The 16,824-nt window shown below is 47.7% G+C and overlaps 1 protein-coding gene across 3 annotated transcripts in view; it reads right to left on the bottom strand.

Annotated features, from left to right (window-relative positions):
- The window catches only part of cdh13 (cadherin 13, H-cadherin (heart)), a 1,126,050-nt gene that overhangs the window by 112,592 nt on the left and 996,634 nt on the right, over positions 1 to 16,824 (bottom strand). For all 3 annotated transcript variants that reach the window (XM_038806328.1, XM_038806329.1, XM_038806331.1), the window contains one exon: positions 9,129 to 9,382. In XM_038806328.1, coding sequence (XP_038662256.1) covers positions 9,129 to 9,382 — 254 coding nt within the window. The remainder of the gene's footprint in view (positions 1 to 9,128; positions 9,383 to 16,824) is intronic.

Raw genomic sequence — 16,824 nt, forward strand, 5'->3', positions numbered from 1 at the left:
GGGGGGGGGGGGGGGGGGGTGTTGGGTTACGGGTATAGGGTGGATTCTCCGATGCCCGATGCCGAAATAGTGATTGGTGATGAGGCGGAGAGTGTATTCCGATGCCGGAATTGGGGCTGGCACCGGTTTGACGCTGGTCTGCCATGTTCTGCCCCTTCCAAACCGGCATTATTATGACGTGCGCCATTTTAATGCCATTGGCGCGTCATCGTCCGGCCCACCCAATGGGCCGGAGTTCCCGACGGCGAGGGCCACTTGTTGTCCCGAGCATGTGGGAATCCGACATGCCAGCTGCGGACGGTGTCCATTGCCACCACACTCGGCTGGGATACATGCCGCTGGCTGGGGGGGCTTCTGCTAAGGCTGGGGGGACTGGTGGGGCTGGCCAGTGGGTGGACTGTGGGGTCATGGTTGGTTGGCTGGTTGGGTTCGCGCACACCCAGCGCCATGTTTAACGGTATGACCGGTGCTGGTCGTCAGCTATGCATATGCGTGTCCCGGGATCCGGCTATTTTTGGCGGTTCACAACAGCTGAATTAGAGGACTACCTGAAGGGGAGTGGCATCCACCATATAAAATCTGCCCCCTACCTACCATCTAGCTACCAATGGCTTAGCCGAACATTTTGTACATTCACTGCAATGAAGGTTGTGATGGATAAAGGCTCTCGACCTAAACGTGTCAATAGCTTTCTAATGACATACAGAAACACTGCACATTCAATGACACAAAGCTCACCAGCTCTACTGATGTTAGAAAGGAAACTAGACACAACTGTTCGACGTTTTGACTCCTCCTTCAACTTCAGAAATAGACAGTCAACAAAACCAGATGCAAGTGGCTAGACGGGAACAACATTCCAAAAGCAGAATCTTTGATTGCGAGGAACATGTTCTTCTGAGAAATTACAACTCCAGCAAATAATTGGACTCCAAAGATTGTATTAGCTAAAATGGGCTCGATTTCATAAACTGTGCAAACTGACGATGAACGAATTTGACGTCGGCACACTGACCAATCATTGCGGCACGTGGTCAGAGCACAGAATCTGTACCAAATGTTTTCACCAAGAGAGTATGGACAGTGACATGCCAGATTTGAGGGCTACAATTACTGAAATTATGGAATCTGTTGTGACAGAGTCATCCACACAACCAGAGACAGTTCCTGAGTTGGCTTTGCCAGATGTGATACCGACCAGAGAATAGGAAAACACTCCCAGGACCCCGAAGAGCCAAGTTCCTGAATGTAGTGTTCTGCCAAAGCAAGACAGGCATCCCCCCAAGGGACCGTCTTACCAATGTACATACACATCCGTAGCAAAGCAATATTAGTAATGGGATAATGTGTTGGATCTGTGTTAAACTGTAAAAATGCCAGCGACACTAAATGAGTAAAGATAGAGCGGTGTTATGTATCAGAGTAACACCATTAGATGGTGTAATGTAACGTGTTACGCAATGACGCAATCAGAGCGTTTCACGGGCTTTTATGGAGTTCACCATTGTACCCTGTTTGAACAGCATTTTGTAAATAAACCTCTTGCAATGTGTTATACAAGCTCGATGTGCATCACCTCTGATACTTTCTCTTTGTGGCTACAACAAAGAACATAACAGAGGTGAATGGCATTAAAGGTGAGATTTTAAACCAAGGTTTAGGCATAGAACTTGACATGAGATAGAGTATTTTGTAATAAAGTAAATCTTTATCGGCCCTGTCAATAAGCTATCACAGTCCACCCCAGCTGAGCCGTTGGTAGCTGGATGGTAGGGGGCAGATTTTATATGGCGGAGGACACTCCCCCTCAGAAACAAACAAGCGGTTTTTCCAGAACTCAGTGCAGGAAAACCTCTCAATGTTTTCCCAAGTTAACACTCTCAGGTAGTTAAAGATATGAGGCGATGAGAAGAAAAAGCAAGGGAGAAGAAAGAGCTGTTTGCTCACAGCAGCTATCTTAGCTGCACTAGATTCACTAATTGTCTCAGTTGTCCATTTATGCTCTCTAGTAGTGTGTATTCCATCTTAAACACTCATTAAACTCATTATCCCATCATATTGGCTGCAGCCAATCCTGATCGAGTAGAATGATGAGTGACAACAACAATTAACTTTTGAAGATTCGAATAATTACACTGCACGCTAAGTGAGCGCCCCAACTTCTGATCTTATGATGGTATATAGATTACTGATGAAGCAGATGATGCTAGTTGCACTTAGGACAATGTCTTTGGGGGACTTATTGCTTCTGGCTTTACTTTATCAATAAGACACTGATTCCTGTGACAGGACATGCAAGGTTTAATTCGTTTCTCCTGCTGCCTTTTAAAAATTCCCAAACGCTCTAAAACAAAAATATGGTCAGAATCTATTGGATGAAGTCAATTGATACAGCAACAACTACTTTTCTTGCTGGTGAATCATCCCATATCAGACTTCTGGAGCTGAGAGGTTTAACCTCCAACAATCACAGGTATCTGTCCCCCTTTGCACCAGGTCCGACTCATTCCACTGGGAGGTTTTCTACCTCATTCCCACTAACTTCAATTTTACCGGGGCTCCACGGTAGCTCAGTGGTTAACACTGTTGCTTCACAGTTCCAAGTTCTCAGGTTCGACTCCCGGCTTGGGTCACTGTCTGTGCGGAGTCTGCACATTCTGCCCGTGTGTGCGTGAGTTTCTTCCGGGCGCTCTGGTTTCCTCCCACAGTCTAAAGATGTGCAGGTTCGGTGGATTGGCCATGCTAAATTACACTTCATGTCCAAAAGGTTTAGGTGGGGTTAGTGGGTTACGGGGATAGGGTGAAGGCATGGGTTTAAGCTTAAGTAGGGTGCTCTTTACAAGGGCCGGTGCAGACATGATGGGCCAAATGGCCTCCTTCTGCACTGTAAATTCAAAGGCAATCACTCTCACAATGCATTTGTCGGAATATAATTTTATAATTTGCCAGCCGGTTTGACTCAATTTTGCTTTGCACTTACGTGTTTGTGTTGACTCGATTTGACTCTCAGGTTAAGGAAGAGCAACTTCTTCAGCTATATGTGATGTAGACTAGTCTTATTAAAGTCCAAAGTGTACTCTTAATTGCTTCTGGCTTTACCTCATCAATAAGACATGATTCCCGTGACATGATATGCATGGTTTTAATTCGTTTATTCTGTTTCTTTTCTTTTAATTCACAACTGCTGTAAAAAATATGGTCAAAATCTATTTGATGGAGTCAATCGATATAGCAACAACTACCTCTCGTGCTAGTAAACCATCCCATGTATCGAATACTCTGTGAGAACAAATGAAATCGCCTACTCTTCTCTCTCACTTGGGGCTTGTCAATTTTAAACCTGTGTTTTCTATTTCCACACACTCAGTCCCAAGTCCAATAACTGATATCATGTTGCTTCTCAGCATTGTAACGATTAAGATTATGTTGCTTTCAGTCTTCATCGAAATCAACTCCGTGGGGGTCACGTGTCGCAAGCACAGGAATAGCAGCATTTCTATAGGCTCTCTCGCTACTCATCCTTTAATCCTCTCATTTATCACGCTTGCACAGCCCATACTTACCTAATCCTGGAGTGAGAACTCCATATTACGTCCCTGGAAGATTTCTGGCTGAACGTTGGTGACAAAATGCCGAGGAATCCCATGAAAATTGTCGACCAAACAGAGCAGTCAGAAGCCACTAGGGTGGAGCAGACGCCTCAACATGGTGACCTGGTCCTTGAATGGGCTCTCGATCCGGCTCTTTTGAAGGCATGACAGCTGATGGCTGCTAATATGATCAAAGTCTTTGACGATAACCTCGGCTTGTTGGCGCAGAATATCAGTGCTCCTGACGTTGAATTGCAGTATACTAGTACTAGTAAGGGAAGGAAGTGGCTCAGTGGTGTTGTTGCTGGACAATAATCCAGAGACCCAGGGTAATGCTCGAATCCCACCTCGGAAGATGGTGAAATCTGAATTCAATAAAATCTGGATGACCATGAAACCAGTCGAAACCCATCTGGTTCATTAATGTCCTTTAGGGAAGAAAATCTGTCGTCCTTACCCGATCTGGCCGATATGTGACTCCAGACCCACAGCAATATTCGTGACTCTTAACTGCCCTCGGGAACGGCCTAGCAAGCCACCTAGTTCAAGGGCAATAAATGCTGGCTCCTCGGTGATGTCAACATCCCATGAACGAATAAAAAAAGAGCCTTGATGAAACGGTGGAGAGAATCCTTACTGTTGAAAATGTAATCTCCTCAGTTGGCGGCCACTGGCAATCGTTGGAAAATCAGCTCAGTGGTATGTCAGAATTCCTGAACCACCTGAAGAACCAAAGCCGGAGGAAAAATATCCGGGTCGTCGGTTTGCGAGAAAGAGTGGAGGATATACTCCCTATTAAATTTTTGAGAGCTGGTTGCCATGTTTTCGTAAGTAGGGTGTATTAAGCTAGAAAGGGTACATCATATCCTGTTCTTGAGGCCGCGGGAAAATTACCATCCCTGGCCCATAATTATTCGTCTTCATAGAATACCTACAGTGCAGAAGAAGGCCATTCAGCCCATCGAGTCTGCATCGACACTCTGGAAGAGCACGCCACCTAGGCCCACACCCCACGCCATGCCTGTAACCCCACCTAAACTTTGGACACTAAGGGACAATTTAGCATGGCCATTTCACCTAACCTGTACATTTTAGGACTGTGGGAGAAAACCGGAGTACCCGGTAAAAACCCACGCAGACATGGAGAGAGCCTGTAAACTCCACACAGACTGTGACCCTGACAGTCATGGCTGGACCTGTCAAGAGTGAAATTCCAACAATTATCAATACTCTAAGATTATCTGTCAGCTGGAAAGAAGAACAAAATTACATTCCGCTCTCTCCCCCATTCAGGGTAACTCAACATTCCCACCAAGTCTTATGGACCATTGATTTGGGGCTGGATTCTTCGCAGCCCAGCGCCGAAATCGCATTCGGCGCGAGGGCGGAGAATCCAACTTCACGTTGAAATTGGGCTCGGCGCTGTTGCAGCAATTCTCCTGGACCTGAGAATCAGTGTGATCGCGGAGTACCCCGCACGGCTGGTGGCCCATTGAAAGAGGCCAGCCCAGCGATCCTCCTCTCCTGACTGGTCGAGTTCCCGATGGCGTGCAACTAACCTGGTATTGGCAGTCGGAATGCTGGCGTGGCGGCTGCGGACTCAGTCCGCGGCCACCCTAGTGGGGGGGTGGATCGATCGGACACCGAGGGAGGGGCTTTATCGGCAGCTAATATCCGCGTGGTCAGATACTTGGGCATGCAGCCGATTGGGGGGGGGGGTCTAATTTTTATCTCTGCCTCCGCGGTCCGAGTCCGCCATGGCGCTCGGCACGGCTGCTGGAGGCCGCCGCCATGCGCATGCGCGGACTCAATACCGGATGTGCGGGGCCCGTATCCACAGTTAAAGCTGCGAGAATTACTCTGGTTCCCTGCTAGCACCCTGCAGGGCACTGAAGTAACTGATCTTTTTTGCAGGAATCTCCACAGTAAAACTCCAGCGTTTTTACGCTAGTGTGGGGACAGAGTCCCATTTTGGGAGAATCCGGCCCTTGATATCCGGAGTGACTGACGTAGTTGTAGTTTGGCGGCATGTTTAATGGTGCTTCCTTGTCATCCGTTGAGCAGCTTTGTCAACAATTGGGCAACCCAAGATACTCATTTTAGTCTCAAAAATACAACTATGCACCTTGATGCTTATAACTCCCCATTGGAAAAAAATACCGAACCTAAGCAATTAATCACCAGAACTTTGGGCGTGATTCTCCGTGTTGACGCCGGGGCAGGATTCATGAAGTTCCACGACAGCCAATCTGGCACCAAACCTGGACAGCCTCAGCGCCTGTGGAGTGGCAGCACCGGCACCACGTGGAACACAATCGATTCCAGTGAGAAACGGTGCGTGATTCTCTGGGACCGTGATTGACACTCAGGAGGCTGACAAGCTGCAGCCGCATATACACATTACAATCCCTACACACGCTCATCCCAGCCAATAAGGTGGCACTGGTTGCGCTGAAGCGTGCCCATACAGCTGACGGGCCAGCTGGGGCCAGAGGACACCTAGGTGAGTGCCCTGGGGGACACCTATGCGATCCTTGGCCCAAAATTCACAGTGGGCTGTCAGAGGCGCACACAGCTGCATGGCTGCCTTTCCCACTGTGGCAATGGTACCCCCCACTCTCGCACCCTCAGCAGCCATGACCCCGGTTTCACGATTTTTAAAAGCACGAGTGAACTGCGCCGTCGGGAACTCGGCCCATCGGAGGCGGAGAATCGCGGAGGCCCTGGACAATACCAGGTCAGGCCCACTAACAATGGGCGAAATTCTCCGACCCTGCTGGGGCCGCCAAAAATCCCGCCCCCGCCGTGGCAGAGATTCTCCGCCACCCGGGAAGTGGCGGTGGCGGGAATCTCGCCACTCCGATCGTCGAGGCCCCTGCGGTGATTCTCCGGCCCGAATGAGCTGAAATCCCGCTGCTGGGAGGCCTCTACCGCCGCCGAGGTTTGAACCACCCCTGGTGGCGGAGGGATCGGCGGCGCGAGCGGGCCCCGGGGTTCTGGGGGGGGCGGGGGGGGCGATCGGACCCCGGGGGGTGCCCCCACGGTGGCCTGGCCCACGATCGGGGCACCCCGCTCAGACTCCGGGCCAGTGCCCTGGGTGCATTTCCAGACATCAGTCAGGAACCCCCTGCTGAGGCTGCACTTAGGACCATTTCCAGCGCTAATGAACCCTGCTCACCTGTGCAGAAAAAGATTAGGGTGCCATTTTTGATCTCCATACTGCCCTATCTCATAAGGGCCGGGCACCATGGTACTGCCACTTGGGCACCATGGTACTGCCAGCCTGGCACCTGGCAATGCCTTTCATACGTCGTTGACCCCCTAATTGGTGAGTCGGGGCATTGAGGTAGTCCGGGGGTCATGTTGGGGGTCTTGAGATCGGGGTGCCTTCCTGCACTGACAGGCAGAGCTCCTCAGTGCAGGAAGTTAGACGAAGTACGGCCTTGCGGGGCATTCTCTGCTGAGGCCCCAAAATGAAACAGAATACCATTAGATAGTGGGGTCTTTCTTGGGACTGCGAGCGCCAGGAAACACTCGGCTAAACGTACTCAAAACGGGATTTATTTTCCATTAAATGGTTACCAATTACACGGTTTCTCCCTGAATAACCGCTGGCAGACCTGCTGGGCACGATTTTGAGCCTGCACTACCCATGTACGGGGCCAGCAGCATGGGTGGAAAACCTTGTGAGAATTGGGAAACACAATTCTTGCCAGAGTGATCACATTCGCTGATGTTCCCCGCCATTTGCCGGCGATGTCACGAGGTGCGCATTTCATTTTAAAAGATTTGCATGATTTTAAATGTTATTAGAAAGCCCCACCCCCTCCACATGATCTCCCACTCACTGACTGTTCATACCTTACGAACGTGATGTCACGTAGGTGGGATTTACAACAGGTTTGGACAAACAAGAAGCAGCCGAGGGGAACCTTCGGGGTTGCAGAGGTAAGCATAGCCCCCTGGGGGGGGGAGAGTGGGCACTGCCCTGGCACAGGTTGACAGTGCCAGCCTGTGCTAGGGGCAGTGCCAGAGGTGGGTCTCAGTGGGAGCCCAATGTTGTGGGAAGAGTGTTCATTGATGTGTGGTGGGTGGGGGAGGGGAGAGTGGACACTGAGAGGGGAGGGTGTAATGCTGTTAAGATTGTCTGGGGGGGGGGGGGTGCGGAGAGGGAGAGAATGTCGGAAAGGAATGTTGGGGTGGGAGGAGGGGGCAGGGGAATGCCGGTGAGCAATGTCAAGGGGGTGGGGTGAGAGAGCTCCCGCTACCTTTGTGATGGGGCTGAAAGCTGCAGAGCTAATTGGGGTGCCTTTTAAAGATGGCGCCCCGATCTCTGCGGAGTCGGTTACCAGATCGGGGACCTGCCCTACCAGAGGGATGGTGTAAACCATGTTCACGTCTTCTTCAAGAGGTTCAATAGTTGGAGAGAAAACCGATCTGTGCAGCTGAAGATTACACACCAGTTTTTCAGTCTGAGTCTGACACTTTGTCAAATTCTGGTAAGATTCCAAACACTGAGTTTTTCCAGGGTCTACTGTTCTTGTTTCTTGTGGGACAATTGTGCACTGTAAAAATATTTCCCCAGTACAGGTGATGAGCCATCAATTGCACGAGAGACGAGTTGCTGTACAAAAGTTAGGCTTTAATAAGCTAGAACTTAGCCCTGCGGTCGACTACAATAAAATGGACGACCGCCGGGCGTTCTGACTCTTTATACCTTGGTATGGAGGCGTGGTTAACTCAGCCTCTCGACCAATCGGAGAGCCGTCACATGACTGGTCTCAACCAATCGGTCGACAGGCACATGACCGACCAGGGCCAATGGTAAGCCGGTGTTCTGCACCAATGGCAGACAGCTATGCAAATCATACCACCACAACAGGTGAGTTATATTGTCAGAGCCCATTTCATGAAATACACTTTACAGATATTAAACGGAAATGAGCAGCCTCTAATTCCTGTATTGATCTGTAATCTACAACTGTGATGAGCTCACACTTTGTTTCAATGCAGTCCTTTATTCCTTTACTTGATTTAATTTCTGTGAGCTAAAACAATCATGCTGTAACTGAGGATACTATTGTTCTGTAAAGTCATTTTTATTTGGGCTTTTTAAAACCTATTTAATTTATCGCATTCATAACACACTATCACATACAGTATCTCTGCTTTGATTTAACTTGTCGCTGACAGTCAGCTTTCTGAATTGTATTCTGCTGGAAGCGGAGGACAAGGTTTATAATTCTCTCGGCATTTAGGTCAATAGCTGCATCTTAGACTCGGTACTTAGTGTGTGGTTCCAAACAGAAAAGTAGAGTGCTACAGGCGTAATTTCACCATGGAACTCAACCTTCCTCAAATCTGTGTACGGAGAAGCAAATTAAATCCCTGCATGACACTTGATTTTGTACATTTTGAGGTGCATGATTGCAGAACCATTTAATACACATCTTGGCCTAACACCAAACCCGTCTTCTTGGCCTTCAAATTTATACCTTTGTAAACTCTGTGTAAAGTAACTTTATGTAGGGCACTTACTTAATTGTCTGTTTCTGAAGAATATCCTGGTCAGATGCATTCAATGTCACAACAACACTGCCTATTGGGATGTTCTCTGGCTTGACGACGATTGTTGGATCGGGAATGAAAACAGGCGGCTCATTCGCATCAAGAACTGTGACTTGGACCGTGGTGGTAGAGCTCGATCCATAACTGATCTCGGGCATGATTGGGTCTTCGTTCTCCACCTTAATCAGCAGTGTGTGAAATGCCGATCTTTCATAATCCAGAGACTGAAATGAAATCAATTCAAAAATGTTGTAGTTACTCAAATTGTTAAACGAATTCAAAATCAGAACAGCAATTACAGATGCGAAGCAATTTCTGGAAACAGTTTTATTGACTTGAAATTAATCTCCACGAAGAGCGGATCGATATTTAAAACATAACTGCTCATTTGTTTGAATCAATCTTTACCATGGAACATGTTGATTCCGAGGAAGGGAAAAGTGTCCCGGCAACACTTGGTGGACATTCAGGAATGGAATAATGGAATAGAATCATAGAATTTACAGTGCAGAAGGAGGCCTTATGGCCCATCGAGTCTGCACCGGCTCTTGGAAAGAGCACCCCAATTAAGCCTATCCCATCCCCGTAACCCAGTAACTCCACCATCCTTTTTTGGACACTAAGAACAATTTAGCATGACCAATCCACCTAACCTGCACATCTTTGGACTGTGGGAGGAAACCGGAGCACCAGGAGGAAACCCACGCAAACACAGGGAGAACGTGCAGACTCCGCTCAGTGACCCAAGCCAGGAATTGAACCAGGGACCCTGGAGCTGTGAAGCAACTATGCTAACCACTGTGCTACCTGCTGCCCTAAGTTCACTCAACATTCCTATGTCTTTTCTCACTTTGCTTGAGGCATTGAGTCCCTCTCTGTGATGGAGTTGTCTAGTTTTGCTTTGAGACTTTGCTGGTATTTATGTTGGATTTTTTGTTGCTTAATTTCAACAGCCTATTGGTGTAGGGAGCCAATCTCAATAATGTTCTCATCCAATTTCTACAATCTTGCACCACTTTCTGCAGTAGTCGCTGGATGATGGCTGTTTTTTCCTTTTCTTCTTTCACTAAAATTGTGCTCACTACTGCTCGAGTATCATGACTAAGGTCAACTAATGCAACATGGGCAGAGATTCAACCAGGGACCTTCACGATCATTATTGCTCTGAGAAAAGCTTCCTGACCTGGATTTTCCTCAGACAGTTGAAAAAAATGAAGGTTTCTGGTCTTTCAACCAGCTGCTCACATGATCCCATCTGCTTATTACTGCATTTTGGCTGTGAGGACTTATTAACATGAAGAACATGCATCATGGTGAGAAACCTGCCCCACGTTGTGTCTCCAAAGTTGGGAGTGGGATAAAGTATAAGTCTGAAGCACAACAAGGGAACCCAGAAGGGACAGAGAAAAGAGTGTGTTGGTGAGGTGCCTTAAACATAGAAAAGCGGAAGGCAGAACACCATAAAGAAAAACAAAACAAAAGACTTGCATTTGTACAACACCTTCCACAAACGTGGATATCTAAAAGTGGTTTACAGCAATGAAATATAACAAGAGTCACTGTTGCAGTGTGGGAAACACAGCAGCCAATTTTCACAAGCAAGCTATCACAATCAGCTACATTTTATTTACCAGATACTTTGCTTTGGTAATGTTGATTGTGGGATAAATATTGACCAAGACACAATGGGCAACTTCCTTGCTCTTCAAGGTCATGTGATGTTTTATATCCATTGGAAAGGGTAGACAGTGTCTCGGTGTAATGCCTCATTCACAATATGGCACCTCTGACAGTGCAGTGCTCCCTCAATAATGCACTGGACTGCCAGTCTTAATTTTAATTCTCAGGTCCTGGAGCGGTAATTGAACCCACAGCCTTCGGTTTCAAGAGAGAGTACCACATCGGAGTCATGGTGGACAGGGGTATCTGGGACACCTTCTCAGATACCATTTCTCATTTCCTGAATGTTTGTCTGAGGAGTGAAAAGGCTGATAGATTGATTGCCTCTGAGAGCATGTTCACAAAAGTATTTCCAGAAATGACTCAAGAGACAATACTAATTGGTTTTGTACCATGACTAAATGTTTGTTATTTGTTCAAAGAAGAAACATGCAGACAACACGAGGCAAAGGATTGCCATATCTTAGGTCCTTTGTAGGAACAAGGAGGAATCTCTGCAACTCATGGGGAGTCATACTGGGCAGTTTTGACAAATGAAACAATTGGCAGAGAGCTTACTGGTTCAGGTTAATAATATATAGAGCACGTACAGAACTGTGGGTTTTGTTGTTCTCTTCTTAGTTCTGTTTCCCAAGTTACAGCTGCGCTTTCTAAAATGAACATGCCTTATAGCTCACCCAGACGCTGAATGCTTCCAGAAAGAAACATCTGGAGACCTGTCCACCCCACTGGAGGACCCGCATCCTCTGCCTGATTCACCCAATCCATCAACCAAGTAGCAGCCTAGATATACATGTTTGGTCAATCACATGGCTTGGTTAGTGAGGGTTTATTTTTTTTCCCCCAATTAAGGGTTAATTTAGCGTGGCCAATCCACCTACCCTGCCCAGCTTTGGGATGTGGGGGTGAGACACACGCAGACACGGGGAGAATGTCCAAACTCCACACAGACAGTGACCTGAAGCCGGGTTTATACCCGGGTCCCCGGTGCTGTAGTTAGTGAGGATTTCACCCAGTGGATGAGCTGGGAAAGGTTGATGAGGAAAAAATTGTCTCTCATTGGAGGATAAAGAGATGGCTGCCTTCAGCTGAAGAGCTTAAGGACCAAGATCGCAGAGTTCAATTTCTTAAATGGTATATGTTCAGGAGCCCTCTGACCTTTACTCACTGACCCATATCTAAAACTCAATTCACTTGTGATCCTAACCTCTTCCTCCTGTGTGGTGCTTTTTGAATGCCAGAAAATGGGAAGTTACAGCCTGGGATGATATCCATGAATGCCTTGAGGACTGAGTGAAAATCCCATATGCAGGTAGCAGAGAGAATTTCATTTTTTTCTGGTGCTAATAGTCAAAATGCTGGAGGCGTACACAGCCCATATCTCCAAAATAATGACATGAAGTGAGGAACACCCTAAAGAATGCGATAATCAATGTGGATCAGTGTGCAGTGCCAAGACTTCAGGAAGATGCTTTGAGAGCAGTTGTCGCATCTGAATTAGCATAATAGATTATTTTCATAAATAGTTTGGAGAGCGCCCTAGCTCTGGGCTTTCAAGACTTAATTAGGACTGCACATCATGTTCTCATACATACCATCAATCCCACTGAGCTTGGGAGGTGAATGTTGCTCCTTCTCGGCGTAGTGACAATACAACTACATCAATACAGATCCTTCCAAAACCAGTACAGGAGGGAACTACTGGTTTGATGTACAAGCAAGAAGCTCCAAAATCCGGTGCTTCAAAACTGCCTGCTTCACTGGAATGGATAGCGTGTAAAGCCATGGGTACCGTTCCAGTGATGAGCTTCATAGTCTCTCTGCATTTAGGTGGAACCAGTTAAGAAGAGTTTAAAATTATACTCGAAGAGTCTTGGATATGGACTGGCATGAAGATAAGTGACACCAGCATGAGGCGCGAAGCAACAAGGTGATGGGGAACATTTCTGGAAATTCAATTTTATTTTCACCTGGCACCCTCCGGGTTACCTTATTTTATTGTAATTTACAAATGTAACTGTGAATATTAGAAATGAGAGGCCAACTCTTCCACTCTTCAGATCACTATAGGCCAGAAATATATTTGAAGCTGTGTACTCAGACCCTATGAAAATCCTTATGCCTGAATGAATGTGGGAATTGCTGAGGAAGTTTCTGCCAATGGGCAATTCCCTTGCTGTTAAGGCTCCTTCAAGAAATTCTCAAAATCTGAGTTGAAGTTGGAGGGTTTGGACAGTTTCACTTCCCTGGATTGTCAGCCAGGAAATGTTAGACAGATTAAAGCCTGGTCTAACACATGGGTCAATATACAACTGACCCCCAATCACATTCCTGACCCCACCAACTGCCACTCCTGACCCCCTGACTAACTCCTCTCCCTGGCCCAGCTACCGTCACCAACTCAACTACCAGCTGACCCAACCCGACCACCAATCTGACCACTCCTCACAATCAACCAATAAACCTCCTGACCCGAAGCAACTATCCTCATGCCTCAACCACCCAACTACACACTCCTGACCCAACCTGACTATCCCCTGAGCCAACCATCCAACTACCGTCCTGACCTGACCCGAGTACCCATCCAAATACCCTGCCAACCCGACTACCTTCCAACTCAGCTACCCCTCCTGATCAGCCAATTACACCTTGATCACCTCCATGACTACCTCAATGCCCTCCTCACCACTCGACTACCCTCCCAACTAACCCTCTAATCAACCTGACCCAACTATCCACTCACCCCCAATCCACGTATCCATCTCAGCCAAAGCACACTTCATCCACCTACCACTCACCCACTGACCCATTAACCCACTTACCTCCTCACCCACTTACCCTGTACCCATTCACTCACTCGCTCATCGGGTGGCATGGTGGGCGCAGTGGTTAGCAGTGCTGCCTCACGGTGCTGGTGACCCAAGTTCGATCCCGGCCCTAGGTCACTATTCGTGTTGAGTTTGCACATTCTCCCCGTGTCTGCGTGGGTCTCACCCCCTCAATCCAAAGATGTGAAGGGTAGGTGGATTGGCAACGCTAAATTGCCCCTTAATTGAAAAACAAACGTACTCATTCATCCACTCACCCATTCACTCACATTCAAAGAGTGGAGCTTTCATTACCATATGGCAACCAGGGCTATTCAAAGGGCTGCACCCTGTCTTCCCGACTCGACTCCACTCTGACAGAGTTCCCTAAGGAACATTGTACTGCAGATTTCTGTGAAAGCCTGGATCGGCAGACCCCTGAAGCAATGTGCAGCAGAGGTAGACGTCTGACGATCATTGTCGCTGCTCAAAACAACGGTACCATTATAGATTAAGATTCAGAAAGAACTTAATGTGGGCCTTTCACATCAGGATGGCTGAAAGTTCTTTGAAGCGTATCTAAAATTGTAATGTAAACAGATGCAGCAGCCAATTTGTGCACAGCATGGTCCCACAAACAGCAATGAGAAACAAATGGCCGTGTTATCTATTTCAACAATGTTTTTTGAAGAATCAATGTTGCCCAGAACATCTGAAGAACTTTGCTACTCTTCTTCAAAAGGTGCTGCAGGATCTTTTGTGTTCATTGGAAAGGGTGGTTGTATATAGAATTTACAGTGCGGAAGGAGGCCAATTGAGCCTGCACCGACCCTTGAAAAGAACACCCCACACATCCACCCTTTCCCTGTAACCCAGTAACCCCACCTAACCTTTTTGGGCACTAAGGGAAATTTAGTGTGGCTAGTCCATCTAACTTGCACAGCTTTCGACACTGGAAGGAAACCGGAGCACCCGGAGGAAACCCACGCAGACACAGGGAGAACATGCAGACTCCGCACAGCCAGTGACCCAAGCCGGGAATCGAACCCGGCACCCTGGTGCTGTGAAGCAACTGTGCTGACCACTGTGCTACCGCGCTGCCCCTATCGTGGTTATCTTGGTTCAGCAAGTGAAAAATGGAGCATTCATAACTACTGGACTCCCTCAATCCTGCACTGAAGGATTAGACTAGATTACATTTGCAGGGTGGACTTGAATCCATGACCTCGGACTCAGAGGAGAGTGTTCTGGGGCTGAGCCAAGGGTGATACATTGAATCAGACTGATTACCCAAAACCACGGGAAGGGATCACAAAGAGCGGACAGTCGAATGCGCATTTTATTGGAAGAAGTTGGCAATTAGCTTTTACTTTAAGACACACAATGCTGGCATTATGGTGCCAGGAACTATCTCCTGTGAGTTTTTCTCATGATCAGGGGATTGGTTGCTCGCAATTTCTACTCTTCACCTTTTCTGAGTGCCAGTCTCGCTCCCTTTGTATCGGTTGATATGAAAAGCTGCTGCAATACTGGAAACCCTTGAGCCATCATATTGCAGGATTTCCTTGACTTGTCCAGGAAATAAAAATAAGATTCAAGATCCTCCACCTAGTGTTCTAGGTCCAAACATCTTCAGTTGCTTCATCAATGACCTTTCTGCCATTATAAGATCAGAAACGTAGATGTTTGCTGATGATTGCACAAAGTTCATCACCATTCGCGATGACTCAGATACTGAAGCAGTCCATGTGCAAATGCAGCAAGACCTGGACATTTACGCCATACACGTGCCAGGCAATGACCATCTCCAACAAGAGAGAGTCCAACCATCACCCCTTGACTGTCAGTCTTTCACTAATGTCCATTGGGGAAAGAAATCTGCTGTCTTTTCCTGGTTTGGACAACATGTGACTCCACTTCTTGGCAGCCCCAGAGGTGGGTTTCTTGGGCAGCAGCACGGCCTGGATGTTAGGCAGCACCCCACCCTAAGCGATGGTCACCACCACCCAGCAGCTTGTTGATCTCCTCGTCATTGCACACAGCCGGCTGCAGATGTCTGGGATGATACGGTCTTCTTGTTGTCCCGGGCTGAGATGCCGGCCAACTTTAGCCATCGGATACTCGAGCATGGCAGCCAGGTAATCCGGGGTTCCGGCACCCACTTGCTCGGCTTTCTCACAAGCGTGTGAACAGGGCTCACCGAGAACTGTGGCCCAACCTAGAAATGTGGTTGACTCTTAAATACTCTCTGAAATGGCCAGCAAGCCACTCAGTTCAAGGGAAATTAAGGATGGACAATAAATGCTGGCCCAGCCAGCAATGCCCACACCTCTTGAATGAATGAAAAAAATACTGTTGCTGAATCCCACACTATCAATATCCTGTGGGATAACATTGACCAGAAACTCACCTGGAGTAGTCATTCTGTAGCTAAAGGTGCAGGTCAGAGACTAGGAATCCTGCGACGAGTAACGCACCTCCCCCCCCCCCCCCCCCCCCTCCCCCGACTTCCCAAATCCTAATGACAATCAAGAAGGCACAAGTCAGGAGTGTAATGGAATACTCTCCTTTGCCTAGATGAGTGTGACTCCAACAACAATGAAGAAGCTCAACACCATCCATGATAAAACAGCCCGCTTGATTGGTAACCCTTTGACAAACATTCACTCTCTCCACCACCGATGCACAGTAGCAGCCGTTTGCACCATCTATCAGATGCAGTGCAGGAATGCACCAACCTTCCAAACCCATGACCACTAACATTCAGAAGGAGAAAGGACAGCTGATATGTTGGAACACACCACCTGGAAGTTCCCCTTGAAGCCACACACCATCCTGACTTGAAATATATCACTGTTCCTTCACTGTTACTGGGTCAAAATCCTGGAATACCCTCCCCAACTGCACTGTAGATGTACTTACACCACATGAGACCGCAGTGGTTCAAGGCGGCAGCTCATTTTTCAGGGGAAACTAGGGATGGGCAATAAATGCTGGCCCTGGCCAGCTGCACCCACATCCCATGAATGGATTTTTAAAAACTTGAAAATTCCAGTGGCCCCTTGCACATTGGGAACTTTGAAGGCCTTTGTCTTGAAAAGTGCCATTCGTTATTTGAAGGCAGTACTGCTCGCTTTCCATTAACCACCCTGTCACACCATTCTGGCAGAGCACTGCAG

This window comes from Scyliorhinus canicula, chromosome 9 (genome assembly GCF_902713615.1).
Source record: "Scyliorhinus canicula chromosome 9, sScyCan1.1, whole genome shotgun sequence".
In the NCBI taxonomy this organism is placed as follows: domain Eukaryota; kingdom Metazoa; phylum Chordata; class Chondrichthyes; order Carcharhiniformes; family Scyliorhinidae; genus Scyliorhinus; species Scyliorhinus canicula.